Source organism: Stegodyphus dumicola, chromosome 1 (genome assembly GCF_044657685.1).
Source record: "Stegodyphus dumicola isolate Sdum_Otavi_A_Nest chromosome 1, ASM4465768v1".
In the NCBI taxonomy this organism is placed as follows: domain Eukaryota; kingdom Metazoa; phylum Arthropoda; class Arachnida; order Araneae; family Eresidae; genus Stegodyphus; species Stegodyphus dumicola.
In genome coordinates, this window is record NC_140768.1 from 101,612,867 (window position 1) to 101,635,174 (window position 22,308).

A 22,308-nucleotide genomic window follows, 5' to 3' on the forward strand; every position below is an offset into this window, starting at 1 on the left:
AAATTTAAATGAATTATCAACAGAACAAAAAGTGCTGTAAAAGTAAACAGCAATAGAACAAAAAGTACTATGAGAATAAACAGCATTGAAAAGAATTTCCGAAGTCAGAAACCAGAAAACTGAGCCAGCAGAATAAAATGTCGGTTCTAGTCTTGTAAAAGCAGCTATAATTTTCTCTATACTGCGTACTACTTCCAATGAGCGCCGCAAGTGATCAGCTCCATGTAGTCGGCCCCGATTAGCCGCATAAGGACAGCCAACTCATGTATTGTCGCAAATCTTCCACATCGACGGGGGGGAACCACGGAGGAGTTCCTATACTGAAAATAAATATTGGATTCTAAATAATTAGCTTCACTCTAATAAAAATTTTGTTTGCCTTTCAGTAATAATAATTGAAATGAGAATCATGTGATGACTGTAACTATTCTTTTTTCCAACAGCTGGTACTCGTGCTACAGTGATTGCTTTTGGATCTGAAGCAGATATTATCTTCAATGTGGATGACGCAAATATTGCAGGTCCAGTGGAGGCTGACAGAGCTCTGGATCAATTAGAAGTATATATTTCATATTTATGAAGTGAACTTTCATTTACGAAATGACTTAATAGTCTGATATTGACGAAGGAATTTTTATGAGAATATATATTTATGGTTATAGTTATAGTAATGAAAGACTTCCAATTGCTTAAGCTTAAACTATTCCCACCTTTTTAATAGATCTGATAAGAAAGCTTGTAAGATTCGCTGTCATAAGCCCACTTTATAAATCGAAACAAGGTTATATCCAGTTTCAGGCTTTCCCAGTCGAAGCTTTTTTAAAAATCGTTCGATTTCAGCTTATCTACCCAGGTTCAAAGTTAAATAAAAAAATGTGACCGAAACTCACGTGATTGTGAAATATGCACGAAATAATGTGTCATTGATTTCTGCTCCTTAAACTTCGCATTCAACACACATAGCCCGGGACAGACAGATAAGCATTTTCCCTTAAAAAGCGCTCCTTTTTTGGGTATCCTTGTTCAACGCACAATTTGTTTTGGATTATTTAAAATACGCAAATTTTCCTTTTGAGTTTCTTATTTAAAAGAAAACGATGAGAGTGTTTTCTTACTAATAAACGTTTGGTAGCTATGAAGCAAAACAGATTTAATGAAGAGTGAGTGAAGACAGTTTGGATAGGCACATTGTAAGGATCTTAAGTTTTACTAACGTTTATTTTATTTTAAATCTTTACTATCACTTCTTATTTTCTACTTCCGGCCAGAATTATAAGCGTGAAGGAGTTTATGCAAAGTTGTCTGGCGAACGCCAAGTATTTAAGTGTGGCCTTTTTGCCAAGCAGAAGAGAGGAAGCCGTGAGTTCGAAGCAGGCCGCTTACCTTAGAAGTTACGCAGTTGCTACTTTGCCTTCCAGGCCAGAGGTTTTAATCCTCTTGATAAATTAAACGTATTGTAGTGTTCACAGTCTCTGTGCTACATACGCTTCCTGTTATTATAAGGCCAATCTTATTCTAAAGTTAAATTAGAGTTTAGTTTTATTTTGATATCTTTTAAGTTAGACCCCGAGTGGAGGGTCATTGTATTCCGAAGTACGGAAGTCACTGTATATAAAGAAAAAATAAAGGGTTTTGTATACCCTTCGTCTGTATCCTGTCTACTTACTACAATTAGTGAACGTAGCTTTAGTAAGCTCTCTGTTCTAGTCAGGTCATTGTATGTTTCCGAAGAAAGTTAGAAGAAACATTGAACCTGATAGTGGCGCCCGACGAAGAATAACCATGGCCGAGTTTCAAGAAGAACCTGTGCTGCCTGCAGAAACAGCTCAGAATCCAGAAATGCCAGCTGCCGCCCTGGAAGGATTTGGGTACATTGTCCAGACCATGCGCGCTTCGATGAAACCAGAAGCAACGTTTAATGGAAACTCACAGGTAACCAGTTTTTTCGAAAAATTGGATGACCACTTCATGCTCTACCCCGTGCACGAGTTTCAAAAAGTTACCTTAGCTACCAGCGCTTTGAGGGGCCAAGCGCTTAACTGGTTCAAATGTATCGGCAGAAGTCTCTTGAGTCAAGCAGGAAGTCCCACCTATACTTACGAAAATTTCAAGACTGCCCTACTAAAAGCCTTCCCTGTTGTAAGGGATCGTGCGAAATTAGAAACAGAACTTTTCAGTATATATCAACAAAGAATGGAAAACCTCTCGAGTTTTATTTTAAGAAAAATTCACGTTTTCAAGCTCTTGTATGGAAACCGTCCGGATCCTGAAATAATTCAAGTGATTTTGCCGAGGTTACTACCCCAAGTGCAAGACTTTATTGAATTGAGAAATCCGACTACACTGGAAAAATTATTTGAGCTAGGAATCCAGTTTGAAAGTAGAAGAACGGCGGACGTCGAAAGAAGACGCCAATATCAACAGCGAAACCAATTTGGTACGCCAAGACTACAGCAAACTCAAGCACATGGCTACGGAGAAAAAGCGAATCAGTGGACAAGGAAACCCGAGCATTCAAAAACAGCCGGCGAACGTCGACAGTTCAATAGCAACCCAGGAAAAAAGTCTCAAGGCCAGTGGAGAAAGAAGGAAAGCACCGAAAGGAAAAATAATTTAAACTAAAACGGATTTCTGCTGACGAGAGGGTGCGGAAATCCGAAGGCCACGAAAACCCCTCTTCCTACAAGTTAAATACAGTAATGGTGAAAAATTTAACTCTTCCGAAGATTGAAGTCTTGGTAAATAATATCCCGGCCACCGCACTCCTGGATACCGGCGCGCAGTGTTCCTGTGTGGCAGAAGTCTTTTTTAGAAAGTATTTTCGCAAATACCGCATATATAATGCGGATAATACAACAGTATTAGCGGCGCAAGGAGAACAATGTAAGTGCGTAGGTAAAGTACCTTTGTACATCCGTATCAAGGACGAACAAGTAAAGGTGATGTTTTTTATAGTAAAGAATTTGCAAGCACACTTAATACTAGGAATAGACTTTCTTTCAGACGCACAAGCTACACTGGATTTTAATGAAGCGTCTCTTAAGCTGACGATGAAACCAATGCGTGTAGAAAAGTTTGAACCGCCAAGGTTAAATCTCGACCACCTGCCTAATGACGAGCAAGATAGAATCCGACAAGTGGTAAGTGAATTTGCTTCCTTATTTAGTGATATTCCAGGATTTACCCAGGTTACTAACCATAGTATTGACACCGGAGATGCATTGCCGGTTCGTCAAAAACCATACCGGTATGATAAGAATAAGGAAAAAATTATAGAATGGCATATTACCGATATGCTACGTAAAAAGATCGTAACGCCTATCTCAAGTAGTTATGCTAGTCCGGTGGTTTTATGTAAGAAAAATAATGATTATCCTTTGGAGCATCCAAAAAGGTGGAGATTCGCTATTGATTACCGTAAATTAAATTCCATAACGAAATATCCGGTATATCCGTTACCGATTATAGAAGAAATTTTAAGGAACATAAAATCAACCAAATTTATGACGACTTTAGACTTAACGAATGGTTATTTTCAAATAGGGATCAGGCCTGAGGACGTGCCTAAGACTGCTTTTATAACCAAGTCTGGCACTTATGCATTTTTGCGAATGCCGTTTGGCCTTTCAGGTGCCCCAGCAACATTTCAGCGATGCATGGACATTGTGTTAAGACCTGTTCTCGGAAAGTCCACATTTATCTATTTAGACGATATCATTATTACTAGTGATAATCTAGACCAACATGTACAGGATTTAAGACAGGTGTTTTCTTTATTAAATGAGGCCGGTCTAAAAGTTAATGTCGAAAAATGCAAATTTGCAGCCCCTGAATTAAAATATTTAGGTTACAAAATATCGCAAAAAGGGATCGAGACAGATGAATCAAAAATAATCGCTGTACAAAAGTATCCGACTCCAAACACGGCAAAGAAGCTCTCTTCTTTTCTAGGACTTTGTTCATATTATAGGTCCTTTATAAAAGATTTTGCGGCTATCGCTGAGCCATTGTTAAAATTAAAAAGGAAAAAGGCAAGATTCTCGTGGACGGCCGAAGCCAATAGTGCTTTCGAAAAATTAAAACAAGCATTAACGCAAGCCCCTGTGTTGAAATTTCCTGAAAAGGATGAAAATTTAGAAATTTCAGCGGATGCTTCGGATTATGCGGTAGGAGCGGTACTTTCGCAAAATCAGCAGCCAGTGGCATTTTTTAGCCGAACTTTAAATCAAACACAAAGAAACTATTCCGCGACTGAGAGAGAGGCACTTGCAGTTCTGTTAGCAGTGCAAAAGTTCCGAGTCTATTTTGGAAAGGCGCCGATAACAGTATATTCTGATCATGCGGCGGTAACTAGATTGTACTCTGGGAAAAATTTATCCCCAAGGTTAATAAGATGGGCACTCAAGCTGCAAGAATATAATCTGGTAATCAAGCATACCCCCGGAAAGGAAAATATCGTAGCAGATGCCCTGTCACGAATTAAATTAGACGAAAAGGGTAATACCGTAAAAGTTGCAATGCTGACAGCGTGTACAATAAATTCCCGAGAAACTGTAATAACCGAACTGGGTAAGGATCCTGAGTTTGGAAGTATTTATGAGTATTTGAAGGATCCTGAAAATTTTAGCCATCAAGATATTGTGGCGATAAGAAATAGGGCGGCCTATTACGAACTAATAGATGGTCTATTATTTTATACAAAAACTACGAATTCCAACAACGAATTTCGACCTGTTATCCCAGCTAGTCTTAGATTAAATATCCTGCAAGAGCTCCATGACAGCTCTTTAGCTTCTCATGCTGGTATTCGAAAAACTACTCAACGCGTACGCGAGGCAGTCTACTTTCCTGAACTGCAAAAGTTAACAAGGGCGTATGTCCAGTCCTGCCCAACATGTCAAGCCGTTAATTATATTAATTTCCGCCCGGCCGGGTTTCTAAATAGTATTAAATCCGAATTTCCAAATGAAATAATCGGCATCGATTTATTGGGCCCTTTCCCAAAAAGTCAGTTAAACAAAAGTCGCTATCTCCTTGTTATAGTTGATCATTTTAGTAAATGGACCGAAATTGTTCTCTTAAAACGAGCCTCCGCGAAATTAGTTACCGATTCTATTTTAAATAAATATATTTTAAAATACGGGGCGCCCCTAAAAGTTATATCGGATAATGGTCCTCAATTTGTAAGTAATATATTTGAAGACATGTGCCAAAAACTGGGCATACGTCATTTAAAAATGGTCCCGTATCGGCCGCAATCAAATATAGCGGAACGGGTCAATAGAAATATAGTGAAAATTATCCGTAGTTATGTTAAAAATTTTCATAAAAGCTGGGATAACTATGTCAATGAATTTGCTTTCGCCCTTAGGACCGCAAAACATGATACAACGGGCAAAACTCCTGCTGAGTTATTTCTAGGCAGAAAGGTTATAACACCGTTAGATAAACTATTTTATGTGCAACAAAGAGCCCCAGAATTTAAAATGGGTGATATAGAAAAACTAATAAAAGAAGCAAAAAAGAATACGGAAGTAGCACAAAGAAAACAAAAATTGTATTATGACTTGAAACGACGGGGAGTAACTTATAAAGTAGGGGATGAAGTACTAAAAATTAAGCATTCACTTTCTTCAGCACCAGAAGATAAAACTGCCAAATTTTTTCCACGCTTTGAAGGACCATATGTTATAGAAAAAATAACTCACGCTGTTGTAGTGTTAAAGGCAAGAAATGGTGAAACCTGTTCCGCAAACATTGATCAAATCAAGCCCTACTTCGATCGTAATAAAATGCAAATCTTTTCAGATCTTTTGCAGGATCCGGTACGGCAGACACCGCAGGTACAAGTTCCAGAGGTGGGAAAACGACAGGTACAAGGGCAAGCCAATGAGAGACAGAAGCAAGTGAAAAGAAAATTGCCCCGCGGAAAAACTGAAGGTAAAAAGAAAAAGAAGCCGTTCCACCGTCCAAAAAACAGAGTTCACGAACACCCCCAGAATGAAGAAGGGAGAAGGAGGACGTATGTGGAAAAGACCAGGAGAAAGGACGGCAACTATAACCCGGCTGTGAAACGGAAGATTGACTCATCCGACAGAACTCTCCGCAGCAAAAGTCGCCGAACTGCGGAAGGGCCATCAGCGGCGGAGGAAAAAGTACAAGAAAAATTTGAACGGCCAACAACGAGGTCCAAGCAGGATCACGACAGAAGTTTCCCGGTTCCACCAAGACCAGCTGCCTTCAAACGGCCAAGACCACAAGCAGAGCACAAAAGGAAGATGTTCAAGGGTGGCCGTAGTGGTGAAAAACGGAAGCTTCCAGAGGAAAGCACTGAAGGGCGAGCCCGTACAAGAAGGAGGATCAACCAAGCTACGGTCTGCAGCACCTTTAAAGACTGGGCCCAGAAAAGGATGTCTGAATATTACAAAGATAAGTAAAATTTTATGTTACTTTACAAACTTAAGTTAATCTTTCATTCTTACTGCAAGTGGCAGATTTCAAGAAGTTTTACCTCATGCGAGGTCTACCTTTATCGCCAAAAGGGCGAGAAATGAGTTGTGACCGATTTTCTTATTATGTTTTTCAATTACTCGCGCGTAAAACTAAAGTTGATTTAAATATTGTAAAAAGTTATTGTATAAATTTTATTTAAAACATTCTAACAAGAAAGAAGTTTTAGTCTGAAAGACTTTTTGAAATGTAGTATTATTTCAATGTAGAAAGAATTGGCACTTGCTTTGAAAAGAATAGAAGTTAACAATGTACTACTAATGTATGTTTTCAAATGTGTAAAATTAACGGCATCTTGATATGTTCTTGTATACATGTGAACTGTTATTTTGAATGTTTAGAAATACCGTGATATGGTAAAAGTGAAAGTAATGTTAAAAATTTGTTATTCGTGTGACTGTAAAGATTAAATCATGGTGAATATGTGTTAAAGGTTGAATGATGTAGTTAGGCTCTCTGACGCTACACTTTAGAGTTAGCCACTTTCAGAATAGTACCTCAGGGTCTAGAGTTGAAATTAGGGTGTGTTAAGAGGTCTCGTATGTTGAATTTTAACACGTTAGTGTTTTGATTGTAGGAGGAAGTGTTGAACACATGGACAGAAACACATTCGTGTTTGGTGTTTTTACAACACATGTCAGAGAGCACGGGGAGAGATAATTAAAATAGTCATGAATGAAATAAGAATGTTAAGAAAAGTATATTCTATATGTTATTTGCAATGTCATTCTGTAACATTTCATTAAACTAGTTTTCCTTCCAGATCTCTGGAAGGAACCAGAATTGAATAAAGCTCCTGTTTAGATGCAGTACAGATGAAAAAGAAAAAAGATTGTTGTATATTCCGGGAGCTGCTATTGTAACAAATTTCTTTCTTTTAAAATTTTCTAGTTTCTAGCTAAGTTATGATTGTAAAAGGTTGGCCTCGCGTTAGTTTCTAGAGCTAAAAGTTTTCAACAAGGTCGTTTTAGACCTCAGTTTCAAACTAATTAACTCTGGCGGGAAATATGTAAGGATCTTAAGTTTTACTAACGTTTATTTTATTTTAAATCTTTACTATCACTTCTTATTTTCTACTTCCGGCCAGAATTATAAGCGTGAAGGAGTTTATGCAAAGTTGTCTGGCGAACGCCAAGTATTTAAGTGTGGCCTTTTTGCCAAGCAGAAGAGAGGAAGCCGTGAGTTCGAAGCAGGCCGCTTACCTTAGAAGTTACGCAGTTGCTACTTTGCCTTCCAGGCCAGAGGTTTTAATCCTCTTGATAAATTAAACGTATTGTAGTGTTCAAAGTCTCTGTGCTACATACGCTTCCTGTTATTATAAGGCCAATCTTATTCTAAAGTTAAATTAGAGTTTAGTTTTATTTTGATATCTTTTAAGTTAGACCCCGAGTGGAGGGTCATTGTATTCCGAAGTACGGAAGTCACTGTATATAAAGAAAAAATAAAGGGTTTTGTATACCCTTCGTCTGTATCCTGTCTACTTACTACAATTAGTGAACATAGCTTTAGTAAGCTCTCTGTTCTAGTCAGGTCATTGTATGTTTCCGAAGAAAGTTAGAAGAAACATTGAACCTGATAACATAACCATACGATTCAACTATAAAGTGCTTTAAATTAAGATTATTACAAAAATTCTTATTAGTTATTTTAAAAAATCATGCATAATGTGAAAGAGAGGCTGAAAACGCATACTTTTCGATGCTCTTATACTGAACGCTTTTAGAAGCAAAGGAAAAGCCTGAAATGGCACGCTATTTTTTGCCATCACCAAAAAGCCTGAAATGGGAAAAGCTGAAATGAGACATGACGGAAATAAGTACAGCAGCCAAAAGGAAAATAATATCTGTCTTCGCATGCAATGAAAATAACATAAATGATAGAGACTTAATAAATAACTTTATAATTGCTCAAATACAGAAGACGCCACTAATGTTATCATTATGATACTATTATCGATTTGCCGAAGTCCCGCCCATCTGTACACGAAAAGGTGGGAAATTCATTGCTTTTTGTGAATTGTGGTTAATATGATCCAATCACTACGGAATAAATTTTTTTAACTAAATTAAAGTCGCCAACTTAAAGATAAATTCGTCGAGACCAAAACAAACTCATGTCCATAAATTGAGGATAATGCCAGTTCCGCCAAATAAAGGTTCATAAACAAAACAAACGTGACTTATTCGTAAATCCCATTTATTAAACAAAAGATAAAGCGCAAAAAAGATGGTGTATATATATGATCCATTCCTAAAAACTACGATTTTTGCTCCCGGGAGTAATTACAAAAATATCTCCCTTACAAAAACTTAACATTACATGGATTATATGATTGTTAATACATTGTATGTCTCCCCGACGATGAAATACCGTACAACGCCTAGACATGCTGTGTATCAAATTATCGAGCTGATATTGAGAAAAAATCACTCCACTCAGCAAGTTCTCTCCGAAGTTCTGGTACACAGGTAGGAGGTGCTTGACGGGCAGGTAGGAGGTGTTCGTCGGCCAAGCATGTCCCACACATGCTGTATCGGATTCAAATCAGGTGAGAATGCTGGCCATTCCATACAGATGATATCCTCAGATTGAAGTATTCCTTTATAATGTTCGCACGGTGAGGACGTAGCGGTGAGGTCGGACGGTGAGACACCACCGTAACAGTGAGAACGGACGGTGAGGACGGACGTCATACATAACCACAAATTCTGCGCCCATGGCACCCCTAAACAAACGTACATGTTGTTCCAGAATGATATCCCGATAAATGTGGCCTGTCATTGTTCCGATCTGAGCATGCAGATCTGTTCTGGAGTTCAGTATAATTCCATCCCAAACGAGCAATCCTGCACCACCGTAACGGTGTCGTTCATTGTTGTGAACTTGGTGGTAGCGGGTATCTGGATGAAATACCCGGTAAATGGATTCTCGATATGATAGCGGGTATCTGGATGAAATTTTCATATGGACAATATCACGTCGGATTTTTATATTGTCCATATGAAAATCCGACGTAATCAGACTGCAAGCTAAACCTGGACTTGTCGAAAAACATTACACAAACCCATTGTGACGATGTCCACACTGCATGTTCTCTATCCCAGGCTAACCGCTGGCGACAGTCAGTTGCCGTGAGCGGAACACATCTGACAGGCCTGCGAGTATATTGACAAATCTCTTCCAAACGTCTGTACATGATTTGCCTTAAAACTGTCGTACCCGTGGCTGAAGAAGCATATTTTTAAAGCATATACTAAAAGCAGCATATTTTTAGAATTCCTGATAGTGCTAAATGTTGTCATGTATTTTTAAAAATGTTTTTAAGTCTTTTCTCAGTTCATCATATTGTTAAGAATTTTGTACATAGATAGTTGATTTTAGTGCAATTATATGTTCAAACTGCGATATGCATCAGCCAACAGCAAGTGAAAGTAAAACTTCGTCGAACTGTTCACTACTTCCCAAGTAAGCATCAATCTGAGTTCAAATTATCCCGGAAACTTTATCAAAGAACGAATTCTATTAGCTCTTTAGTTTCACACCGTATTTTTCTCAATTCCCTGTACACATGGCGATAGTGGAACTGGTTTACATTATGTTTACGGAACTATTTCTTCTTTACACAGAGGTTCTTTGCCTGTATCACCGTAGTAGGTATTGTAATTGAATAACTGTAATTGATTTTATTTGTAGCGGAAACCGTATCTGGCCCTCATATGCCTTCCAGTAATTTCGAGAAGCAGAAAGTGCTAGAAATATATCCGCGGCCGGGTGAACATTATATAAGATCGGAGACAGCATCTGCTCTCACTTGTTCAGCGTCAGTCGAAGTACTGAAATATCTTCGAGTTAGCTTTGCTCTTTAGATGCACTTTTCATTGCGTTGTGTTGGACGTTCTTAGTAGTTTGATGTGTAACTATTGATTGTAATGTGTAACTACTATTGATACTGTGAGTTGTATGACTATTTTTGTGGAAAGTTTCAGAACTCTAAAGTGTTTCTTTTCATAAAATAAATTTTATCAACCTATCATCGGAGCTGTGTGCATGAAATCGATTACGAATCCGTATGCACGCAACAATATCAAGGCTCAGTTTTCTTAACAAGGTGACTTACGCAACTTACTTTGTCTTTTCAACATTATTTTTAAAGATAACTTCCACCAGAATTACGCCACATAAAATTTAACGGCAAAATCACAGAGGGTCTAAAAGCAACTTTTGTTCAGAATTCTCGATATGATATGCCATTAATTTTTTTCAGTCTTTTCTGAGTTCATCATGTCAATGTTCAGTTTTCTTCGTAAGCTGTCTTACAGAACTTTCTTGTGTCTTTTAAGCTATATTTATTAAACATCATTTACCCATACAAAGTTCAACAGCAAAATTACAAAAAGTTAAAAAAAAAAACTTTAGCATTCCCAATAGAGTGTTAAATGTTGCCGTATAAGTTTTTAATATTCGCTATATGGTTTCGTTTCACACAATGCATGGCGATAACATTTGGTAGCAGCATTACATTTGAAAAGTGATGCGGACAAAAATGTGAGGATCCAGATTAATAGCACCTCTGGTGGCGATAATCCTAATTTGGGGACTTCATATCCAAGTGACGCTAAGTGCAGAACTTTCTGTTACAATGGCTATCAAAACAGCACTTGTGAAAAATGAATTAACAACTTGTTGTATTTATATAGTACCTTAAATATTATTGAATGGTTTCACGAATATCATAATAAGAAATTATCGCATTTCACCTTACGTACTCTCTGGTATATGTGCACGTTCAGCTAACAACTAGACGAACCTTGGTTCGAAACCCGGCGATAGAATAGTTAATGTCTTATATTCTTTGCTTTCGAAAAAGCTAAATAGTCTTAAAATAGTTTTAATTTGCATTGGAAAAAGATTAAAAGGTGTATATAGAATGAATTAAGGCTAGGCGTGATTTCCTTGTCTTGGTTTAAAGTTAACTATGTGGGAAAAGCTAAATTATGGAATACATTTCGACAGAGAATTTTATAAATATGTCAGATTATTTTGCATATCAAACTCAGCAGTTTATTGCAGCAAGCTCTATACTTGATTTGTTTTATGTATTCCAAAGCGGTGCGTGCGTAATACGAGGGCTAAACATTGACCCCCCCCCCAACTAGCCACTTGCGCGGTCAGCCGTCTAAAATAGTTAGCATAAAAATACAAAAAATATATAATGATTTTAGTGAGTCCATCTAGTGCCATTGTATGATAATTTTTAATATTTCTTCATAGCCATGTCATGATTTAAATGCATTTTTATTTCATTCAAGCAGATTAAAAAGTTAAAAAAACATTCTTAAGAACTGCATTTATTGCTTAAAATCGTTAGTTTGTTACTCAACAACAAGCAGATTAATGGAAATTAAATATCTTACCCTTAATTGAACGGCAACACGCTGGCGCGAGGAAGATATAAATATTACTTTTCAGGCATTTTAAACGCAGTGCTTTAAAATAGCCGAGTTTGTCGATTAAAATTTAGGAGATCTTACATTTTCTCCGAATGACAACAGTTTGTCGATTTGGAGATAAAAATGTTTCACTTCGAACAGTGTTACCACTGCTTGCTTTTAGATCGCTGAGTTTACTGATCAAAAAGTCATTAAATTCGGACAAAATATGATATAAGTAAAAAATAATTCTAAATTCAAAATTTTGGCTTCGAGGTGCCTATGTTCGGGTGGAGGACGGTGTGTATTCAAAGTTCGGTGACTCTGGGTTCAGTGTTTTTTGTGCAATGTTAGGAACATACCAAACGTTACATACATACAGATCCTTAGTTATTTAATAATAGAGATTATTATGTTAATCTTCACTATATGCGAAGGTTTTGATGTTACTGTAAAGATCGTAAAGAGGTCACCGTTCTTTTTCTTTCTTTCTTTCTTTTTTTTTTTTGGAGTTTATTCTTATTAAAATCAGCTAACAAAACAAAAAAAAAAAAAAAAAAAAAAAAAAAAAAAAAAAAAAAAAAAAGGTGCTTGCTTTTTATCTAGGGGGAAAAGGAAAGAAAAAGAATGTTCGCTACATAGTTCTGAATTTTAATACTTTGTATCGTAGAAACATTTTTATTTCTCGAAGTCAAATGAAGAGCAGCAAAAATTATTTATTTAAATTTACAAATTAATTGGTTACTTTATTAAATGTAAAGTTCTACCCCACAGCGGTGACCGTAAAATATGATCGAACGATTTTTCGTCCTGTATTGTTTCTTAGCTAGAAATAGCGTAACCAAAATAAAAAACGTTTATTAGCATATCGATCTGACTTTGTACAAACTGAAATTGACATAAAATGTCTGCTGGCTTTCGGGAAGAATAACAATTTCTCAAGTTAAATCAAATGTACATGGGACTTCAAGTATGATGACTTTTTTTTTTCTTTAACCAAACCGTTATTGCAAACGAAAGAGTTCAAATGTCACTTTTCAACGTACTCTCGTCCAGAGTCGATGCATTTTGGCCAACGTCCTAGAAGCATTTTCATGACCTTTTCATAGAAGTTTTTCAGCTGGCTTCGAATCCGATCTGACGGTGACAGCTTCATTACCCACAAACTGCATGCCTCCCAAGTGGGATTTAAATCTGGAACTCGGGATTAGACACACGTTTCATTGATGATCACTATGGACTTACAAAATACATTCCCTTCATTTTCAAACGCCATAGGAGAGAACTGGGAATTTGCATGCGCATTAGCTTGTTCTCGTCAGTCAATGCACGACGCATCCATCAGACCATAGTGCACTTGCCATAGTGCAAATGTGCTTCCACAATGTTTCTATACTGCCAACTCTGACTGAAAGCATCGATGCAAGTTCTTTGATAGTAATCCGCCTTGTCTCACGAATAACTGTATTAGCACAATGAGTGTTTGTCTAAGTGGAGGGATGTTTTCTATGCGCTGTCGTTCCTCATTCACCACTCAAACGTATGGGTCTTAAGGAGATACTCTTTCCCATGCTGTGCTTAGGATCTCTTCCAAATTTTAGATAACTGGCCCTTTTTACGAACGAGAAATTTTATCACAACGCATTGTTCCAGTCTCAGAGGCAGGTGTTGTTCCTTCATTACTCTCGCGACTGCAAGGTACAACTGAGCAAGTTCTAATCTGCATGGCAGGTAAAGTGGGGATGGTGGCTGTACTCATTCGAAGAATCTGAGTGTTGTGCATGAGTAGCAGTTTGTAGCAGCAACACTCCCAATCATATTTCAATTGCCTTGTACTAGTTCACGATATCAGCAAAGCCCTAACTTAACCTCGGTTACCTCTGGCTAATCACTCGCGAAGAATCAAAGTGATCTTTGCCTGCTAGCTATAGCAAATAATAGAAATTCAAAGCAGAGTAGATGCCATCTTAAGTTGCCAAATGTTCTCTGATAATTATAATTCTTGAAATTGATTATTTATATTTAAAACTATTTGGCATTCTGATGGAAGTAGGCGAAAGTAGGCGTATATAAAAAGCCAAAATGATAGAATAACTGGCTAACTAAAACAAAACCTTACAAAATAACCCCGTTGATTAAAAAACGTGAAGTGTTTTCCAATATATTTCAAAGATTTTTTTGTTGCCTAGAAACATTTTCATAATTAAAAGATATACGTATTTACTTCGATGTCCTCTCTTTTTTTTTTTTTTTATTGATTCTATCGTACGAATATAAAGAAAGGAAATTTATGCGATTTATTATTTGGAGGACGCGTTTACAGTAAAACAAAACACACGAAAAGTATTCATGGATTAACTATAAGTAACTATGATAGTATTATTTATTTAAAAGAAACCTAAACATTCCAATAGAAATGCACAGTAATAATACACTATCTAATAAGATATCTTCATTTCTTATTCCTTGCATCTTAAATCTCACAGCTTTTATTACTTTTTTTCTTTCCACCGACAGCAGGGCAGCTGGTACACTGGGGCAGTTGGCATATCAGCCATGTAGCCCGCTGACGGAAATAACTTGATCAATATAACACACTTTGGTACATATTGTGCTCAAGACGAGTGCTGGGGGCAGTGCAAACAAATACTGGACGAGACGATAGTGCAGTGATGGAAGAAGGATGCATTGCGGGTGAGAAGAACAATTTCAGTTACATATTTACAGAGTTTATGGATAGGTGGTTACAAAAGGCATCCACAACGTGAACAATAAATGAGTACAGTGTAATATATGAGCAATTAACAGAGTGACTGATAAAACAGTAAAAAATAATATCTAAAATAGGGTTAAATACTAAATAGCAATGCTAAAAATAATAAGAAGTAAAATACTAAAAAGCGAAATAAATAATATATAAAGTAAAAAAAAAAAAAAAAAAAAAAAAAAAAAAAAAAAAAAAAAAAGGCAAAACAGTGATATCAATACATAAAATAAGGCAAAATACATAATTCAAGGTTCATAATTCAGTTCAAGGAGATAAGTATATACAGGGAATAAGAATAGCCGAAAAAGCTAACTTAAGATAAAATTAATTAATCAGGTACAGAGCATGCAGGGGCTGTGCTGGTGAAGAGGATGGCAGCTGAGAATTACTCCAGCCGGTCTGAGATTTTGCGTGCAATATTTATGCAATCCCATATGCGTTTCAATGCATTGCGATTTTTTGAAGTAGCTTCGGCCCACGCATGGATGTGGTTTGCTACTGGTTGCCTAAGACGATGTTTGGCAGTCTCTCTGCAAGCGAACAGATAGGGATCTCCTGCCATCCCGCATGAGCAATGGTCGTTTCCACGTCGTCTGAAGCGATGCAAGTAAGTCATGAAGGGACCATGTCTTGTTAGAAACTGGGTGAAGTGAGACGAGCCACTTTTTAGAAGCCGGCAGACTTTTGGAAACAAATCTGTGAACTCTTCTGCCGATGGTCTATGTCTTCCACAAATGTTGCCAACGTTTGAATAATTCTCGAGCTCAGCTTTTAAGAACGAGCCCGGAGAGGCACGTCAAGTGTGGGGGTCAGTTGTTTCTCTTTTGGCTATTGCATCTGCAATTTCATTACCCAGTATTCCGGTGTGGGCAGGTACCCACTGGAGTTCAGGCTTATAGTATTTTGGTGTTCTTAGTAAGAGTTTTTGTATGGTCTTGACGAGTGGATTTTTACTACATGTGCCTTGGATTGCCTGAAGGCTAGAGGCTGAGTCTGAATATACACTGGAATAGTTATTTTCCAGTGCGTAGACAAGTGCAGCTTTTAATGCAATCAGTTCAGCCTGAAAAACTGTGTGATGCTTAAGCTTTCTTTCCCAGATCGTTAAGATCTGGTTCCCATGTAGAACACAGTATCCGCTACCGGTGCTACATTCTCCTTTGGAACCATCGTGTAGATTGCAGTGGCTTTAAATCCCGTTGGTGACCTGCAGTTAATCGAGATGTTGAATTCGACCGGGTGGCAAGGTGGGTCGGGAATGCTTTGCTCATAGTCAGTATAAACATAAGTCCTGTCCCATAAACTTATTGTTTCTTTGAATCGGAGCATTCTCAGTATTATTACTGTCGAGCTTTTATTACTGTCCACTGCTAATCCCTAGTCCTCAAATCATTTAATGCTGCTAGGAAGTGCTACTGAGTCTTATGTCATAATTTGCAAGTCGTCGCCATTGTAACCCTTTGCTATCGTTTTCGTCACCGTTCAGTCTGTCTTTCCACATGCAATGATCTTTAGAACTATCAAGAACCTTATATGTTTCCGTTTCTAGTTCTTCACTTTTATTGCTTTAAAATTCGATGATCAAATCAATTAAAAGAGACACGTTACGCAGCGAATGCATTTTAAAATTTAGGGAAGCTCGTTTTTTGAACGTCTTGAGGAAGAGGGAAATTATGCGAGTGCTTAAAAATGTTCAGAATATTGTGCTAAGAAACTAGAAGGAAAAATGCGCAAGTAAATACGGTAAATTTCTAATTACAACTCTTGAATGTTCACGCATTCTATCATGGTCTCCTGATGATATGAAGTTTGTCCATTCCTGACTTAAATCTTCTGGCCATTTTGAAATATTGTTGTGATTTCTTTCGGATTGACTGCTTTGGAGTTTATCAGAGCTTCGTTCCTTCCTCTTGAATGCTTTTTTTTTTCCCACGTATCTCCTGAGAAAAATTGTAAAGTTTGGGATATTGTAAGCATACTAGCCTGAACAGAAGGTTATTTAGTGTAAGTAACAGATAATAAAGAATAGAAATTAACCCAAATCTTATTTTGTTCGGTCATTAGGCTTTTTTCTGCGGGGGGGGGGAAAGGCAGCAGAATGTACCAGAAAGTTCCATTCTTAATTTATATATATATATATATATATATAAAAGTGCCAAAGCCCTGCAGGAGAGGGACAAAATAGATACATAAAATAACTAATAACATATCAAAATAATTAATAATTAAAATTCAATAAAATGTAAAGAGATAAATAAAAACTCAATAAATTACTAAATTTATACAAATGAATAAATGATAAAATAAAATACCGCAGCTTTACTTACTTGGGGTGTGATCGAAACTACAATTTCAGTCAGAAACTACGGTTAAAGCGTCAGTAATGAGAGTAGAGAGATGCTAAAAATAGTAGCAGAGCGAGGGGGAACTTTTAACAGAGAATTGTGCAGATATGAAACAAAGAGAGAAGAGTCAACATTTTCTGACGATACAATTCCAAATGTGAAACATAATGTAACGGGGAAAAAATTTTCCCAGAGTCCGAGGACTGGTCTGTAAGCTGTGAGGCAAAGTAATTTTCCGCGCATGTGATAATTTTCACCCCACTTGTTACCTCACATCAGAAAGTCTACGGTTTATTTTCCGTGGGAAGACACTGCATCGGGTATTCACGACCAGGGTGATCACTTCTAGCATTTTCGCGAAAAATTTACCCACTCTCACAACTTCATTGCATTTCCTTGAGAAGAAGCCTTTGACATGTGGGTGGGAGCTATTCTTTTCTGAACAGTTTTAATTTCCGCCCAAGAGTTTGTTTTCCAGGAAAAGAGAGGAATGTATTCAAAGTTAGAATCCATTTCTAACTTTTACTTATTATTAAAATAAGATTTTCGAGATTAGAAGAATGTTCTATTGAAATTGTGGTTCAGTTACATAAAAAATCTCCGGAGCCTTCTTATTCAGGGTTCTGGTGCGCTCCGGCTAAAATTACGATTTATCTAAAAAAAAAAAAAAAAAATAAGAAGCATCAGCGCTGAATTCCGTTTAGCTCCGGCGCAATTTAAGCTCTGGTTAAGTCAGCTGTTTGTCATCGTAAATCGAACTCGAGTTACCCAACTGTTAGCTGAGTGTTAAGACACCTATGCCACAAAACCATACAAGAAGAAAGTTTTAAATTCCCTAAATTTAAAAGACAGAAATGAAAACAATAAAACTCATTTCAGATTTTTAATTACAGGCAAACGGAGGAGGAACTGCTTTGGAAAAGGCTCTTTTAAAAGTGGCTTTAGTAACTGAAGGATTAAGGCCAAAAGCTAAGAAGGCAATCTTCTTACTCACAGATGGAGAACCGAATATTGGCAGCGAAGGTATCGACCCAGAACACTTAGCCCAGATTCTGAAAAGTGACGCAGGTAATTCCGAGAAGTTTATTTAATATGAATGCTATTAATTAATTGTTAGAATTCATCAATTTATGTTCCTAACATAAAATTCAATTTAATGCTTAGTTGCACATGCATTAATACAGGGTGACGCACGAAAAACCGGCTGCGTGAGTGTACAGAACATGTTAGCTCGTCTCACCTGCTTCGTTGTTTCGGTTGTAGACTTTCTTGTTGTTATTGCAAAATTATAGTACTACAAGGTTTGCCCTTCTCGACCAAGGTCAACCATAGTGTTAACATGAAAGTCTGAATTATTATGCCCCGTTTCTGTTAATGCGGTACGAATGTGGTTCTCCAATCAGCGAACGAACTAACTTTGATTGACATCTGGAATGCGGTGACGTCACTCTATCGAGCATTGGAAAGAGAAAGGTTTGATCTTCAAAGAGCATAACCTTGTCTGTCTAATGACTTGAGTACAAAAGTCATGAAAACGCAGGTACAGTCTGGTAACAGACAAAATACATTATATATTATATAACAGACAAGGTTATATTTGTTCTTATTAGACGTGACTGCTCAAAAGAATTCCTTTTGTATCTTCGTTTCTTTCACTTGTGTCAGATCAATTGAGAAACAAGATTAGGCTCTTCCTAACGCTAGTGGGAGAAAAAAGCCACAAAGAGAGTAGCTGCTTTTGAGCAGAATGGGAACTATATAGTGACATCACACAAGAGCAAACTCGCAGTATCTTGACTTGTGTAAGCATGGACCTTATAAGAGATAGACTAACCCGGTGGGCGGGGCGCCCGTCACCGACATGTCGGCAAGAAAGAGTAGGGACGATCTGGTTTACTTTAACACTGAAACCTATGGCGTTTGTATCACATAACTCTTTTTAATTATTAAATGTGATACGTTGTATAGTGATGAGTTTATGAAAGCCACAGTTTTTTCCAAACAGGATTTAATATATCTCATTAAAGCACTTTTTACTGCATTTCGCGCATTTTTTTCACGCGTAATTTTTGTACAAACATCTTTACTTTGATAAAACAGTAAACACTATAAGCACAAAATTTATGAACTTAATTTTGCTTAAAAATAAAGTAAAATTAAATAAGATTGATAGTACGCGATGCTTTGATATAAATAATGTAAAATTAAACAAGATCTGATAACGTTTTTTAAAAAATTTAATGAGCATTTTCAGGCAGTGATTTTTCAAACTATAATAACATTGCAAAACGATCATATTTATTTGATTATATGATCATTAAATTATTTACATTAAGGTGGATTAGTTATTTCAATAATTCATAAAATTCGGAGCATAAAATTTTCTGAGCGTAATGAAGGGAAAAAAAAAAAGATAAAATAAAATCTAGAAGCACTCTTTTTTTAAAGTTTTGTGTGTTACCTATATTTATTGAATATCATGTTCTTCGCCCGTAAACCACATACATTTGAAAACAGCATATCCGAACAGTGCTCGCTCTGAACTCGCTGAGTTTGTTAATCAAAAATTCGTTAAAATTTACAAAATGTGAAATAGATTAAAACAAATTCGAAATTCGGCAGTCCAAATGCCTATGTTCGGGTGGAGGATTACATTATTCAAAATTCGATGGCTCTAGATACTGTCGTTTTTGTCACAGTGCGAGAAACATACATGTATTCATGCATGGGCTAATAAATTAAATTAACAATAAATAAAAAAAAAATCTTATGCAGAACTAAAAATAAATTTAAAAAAGTCATTATAAAATACAAGCAAAATTAATTATTACGGTTAAAAACAATTTTAATATTAGAATTAAATGTATAAAATTTATTAAGGAGTCAAAAGTGTTTATCACTATGATGTATTATGAAATATAATTGAAATAAAATTCCTTTATAGAAATTGTGCTAATATACTCATCTATAATTTTAGAAAAGCAGCACAATTTAGAATTTTAAACAAAACTTTCAAAAATTCGTTTTTAAATATTTTAATATATTTTACTTATTTACACCAATAAAAAGCATAAAAATTGCAAGAGAAAATTGCTTGTTTGAAATTTTCTATTAGTTCAAATTTAAAATATTATTTTCTAAAAAAAGTAGTTACAAATTTCCTTACAGCATAGGAAAAGCTAAAAAAATATCCAGTCCTGAAAGCATGCAATAGCTTTATAATTATTTGGAACGTTAATTATGCTCGATAAATATGCTAAATTTTTAAAATTAATCTCAATTTCAAAAATAAAAATATGTAGAAATTCTAATTTGTGAAATGAGGCGCTACAGCTTTTTCTTGAAAATTATACATGCTGCAATAGGCAATCAATGTTAAATTTCTGGAAGTCGTCCCTACTCCTCCGGATGTGATGAAGGTGACAGCCGGCAACGCCTCAGACAAGGAAAACTTTTCAGCATAAAGTAAATTCAAAAATTGGAATAATTCATTAACGAACGCCGGTATTTGTTTGCTACCCTAAATATAGATTTTACGGTGGATTATTTTTATATACAGTTTGTTGAAATCACTTGTTTATTACATAAAATATGAAATATACATTTTTACATAAGTGAGGAACCAAAAAATGATTTAAAAAAGTGAAAAAGACCGACTCATGAATTCACTAATTCCATGTAATTTTATTCCACCATTTTAACGAAGCGAACTTCAGTTGAACTGGACTTTTGTTGTATGTACGAAACGTTTTCACATCGCAATCAAACTTCGCTATAGCGAACCTGGTTCATAACGACTCCCCTCCCCCCGTTAGATATAACGAACCATCTTTCGGGCCCCATCCAGTTTCCTGCAAACTTAATATTATTTATTTTATACGACTATAGCTAGGGTTGTCATAATTGCCAAGCACTGATACGGAATGTTTAAGTGTTAAATAAATAAAACGTGAATAAGTGGGCAGTTAAAGATTAGTTTTACTCTGATAAAAAATCGATAAAACAATCTAATAGAATCATTACGTTGTAGAGATTTATATTTATTTTAACTAACAACTTAAGTTTAATTTTAAGCTTTGCTATAAGCCTTCATTCTCTTATTTGCCAATGCTAGAATGTTTAAATTTGATAGCGCTCGTGAAGCGAGTTTTAGAAGGAAAAGTTTAGAGAATTTAAGGCTATAGCCGTCATCTCTGTTGAGTGAGTTTCTATTCCCGCAGTTATTGCTGGTTTACGTGGCATATCAGCGTTTACTTTGCTGTCAGTAGTTTCGACGCGGTTTTAAGTTTCTGAGCCCTGTAGCTTATCAATATCTTCTAGTTATTAATATCTTCGATTTTATAATTTTTATTTCAGTTTTTGTGATTTATTTGAGTTACCGCCCGAGTGAGGCGTAGTGTGTTAGTGTCAAGTTGTAGCATTGTGAATTTTAAAGAGTTTAATAAAAGGTACTTTTAAACCTTCTCCTGTGTAGTTCCTACACTATCTTTCTACACAGTTGTCACTTAGAACAGTGCTCCGCAACCGGTGTGCCGCGGCACACTGGTGTGCAATGAGTAGGATATAGGTGTGCCGCAATCAAATACATGTATTTGACATTTTGCAATTTTTTATCATGTATTTAATACACAATGACAATTTGTTTTCCTTAATAATGTCTTTTTATAATGTTTTTATATATTTCACTGTTGTGTGGTTGTGTGTGTGATTCTAAGTGTGTCAGCATTTGAATTTTTTCGGCACTTCCTTGATAACTCGGAACTCTTTGGTGTGCGACGAAATTCCAGAAAGATTTTTTGTGCGTCGCAGGTGAGAAAAGGTTGCAGAGCACTGACTTAGAAGATAAGCAAGTGGTTCTCACAACGTAGAATAGCAAAAGTCATGCAAAACTAATCTTTTTTAGCTTAGTCATATTTAAAGGTGCTTTTACTTTATTTATTATATTATTTTCTTCTTTCAGATAATTACAAAATTTTGTGCAAGTCATTTTAAAATTATATCAAAATTATAACTATTATGTATCAAAATAATCATAAATATTATATGTCAAAATCAATCCAATTATAATTATTATATATCAAATATAAAATTAATATTACTTCAGTTTCCACTGACAGCCTGTTTCTTTCGTCTGACCACTGAATAAAGAAACTGCGTTAAAAAACCTAAGGACTACCTTGCCAATTGTGTGTAAGATGCCGTTAACTAGAAATTAATCATTTGCCTAGTTAACCATTAATTAATTGGTTAATTAGGG

General features: G+C 36.1%; 1 protein-coding gene across 3 annotated transcripts in view; it reads left to right on the forward strand.

Annotated features, from left to right (window-relative positions):
- The window catches only part of LOC118189532 (complement C2-like), a 105,746-nt gene that overhangs the window by 40,397 nt on the left and 43,041 nt on the right, over window positions 1–22,308 (forward strand). For all 3 annotated transcript variants that reach the window (XM_085818349.1, XM_035360158.2, XM_085818345.1), the window contains exons 6-7: window positions 444–559; window positions 17,945–18,119. In XM_085818349.1, the coding sequence (XP_085674475.1) occupies window positions 444–559; window positions 17,945–18,119 (291 nt within the window). The remainder of the gene's footprint in view (window positions 1–443; window positions 560–17,944; window positions 18,120–22,308) is intronic.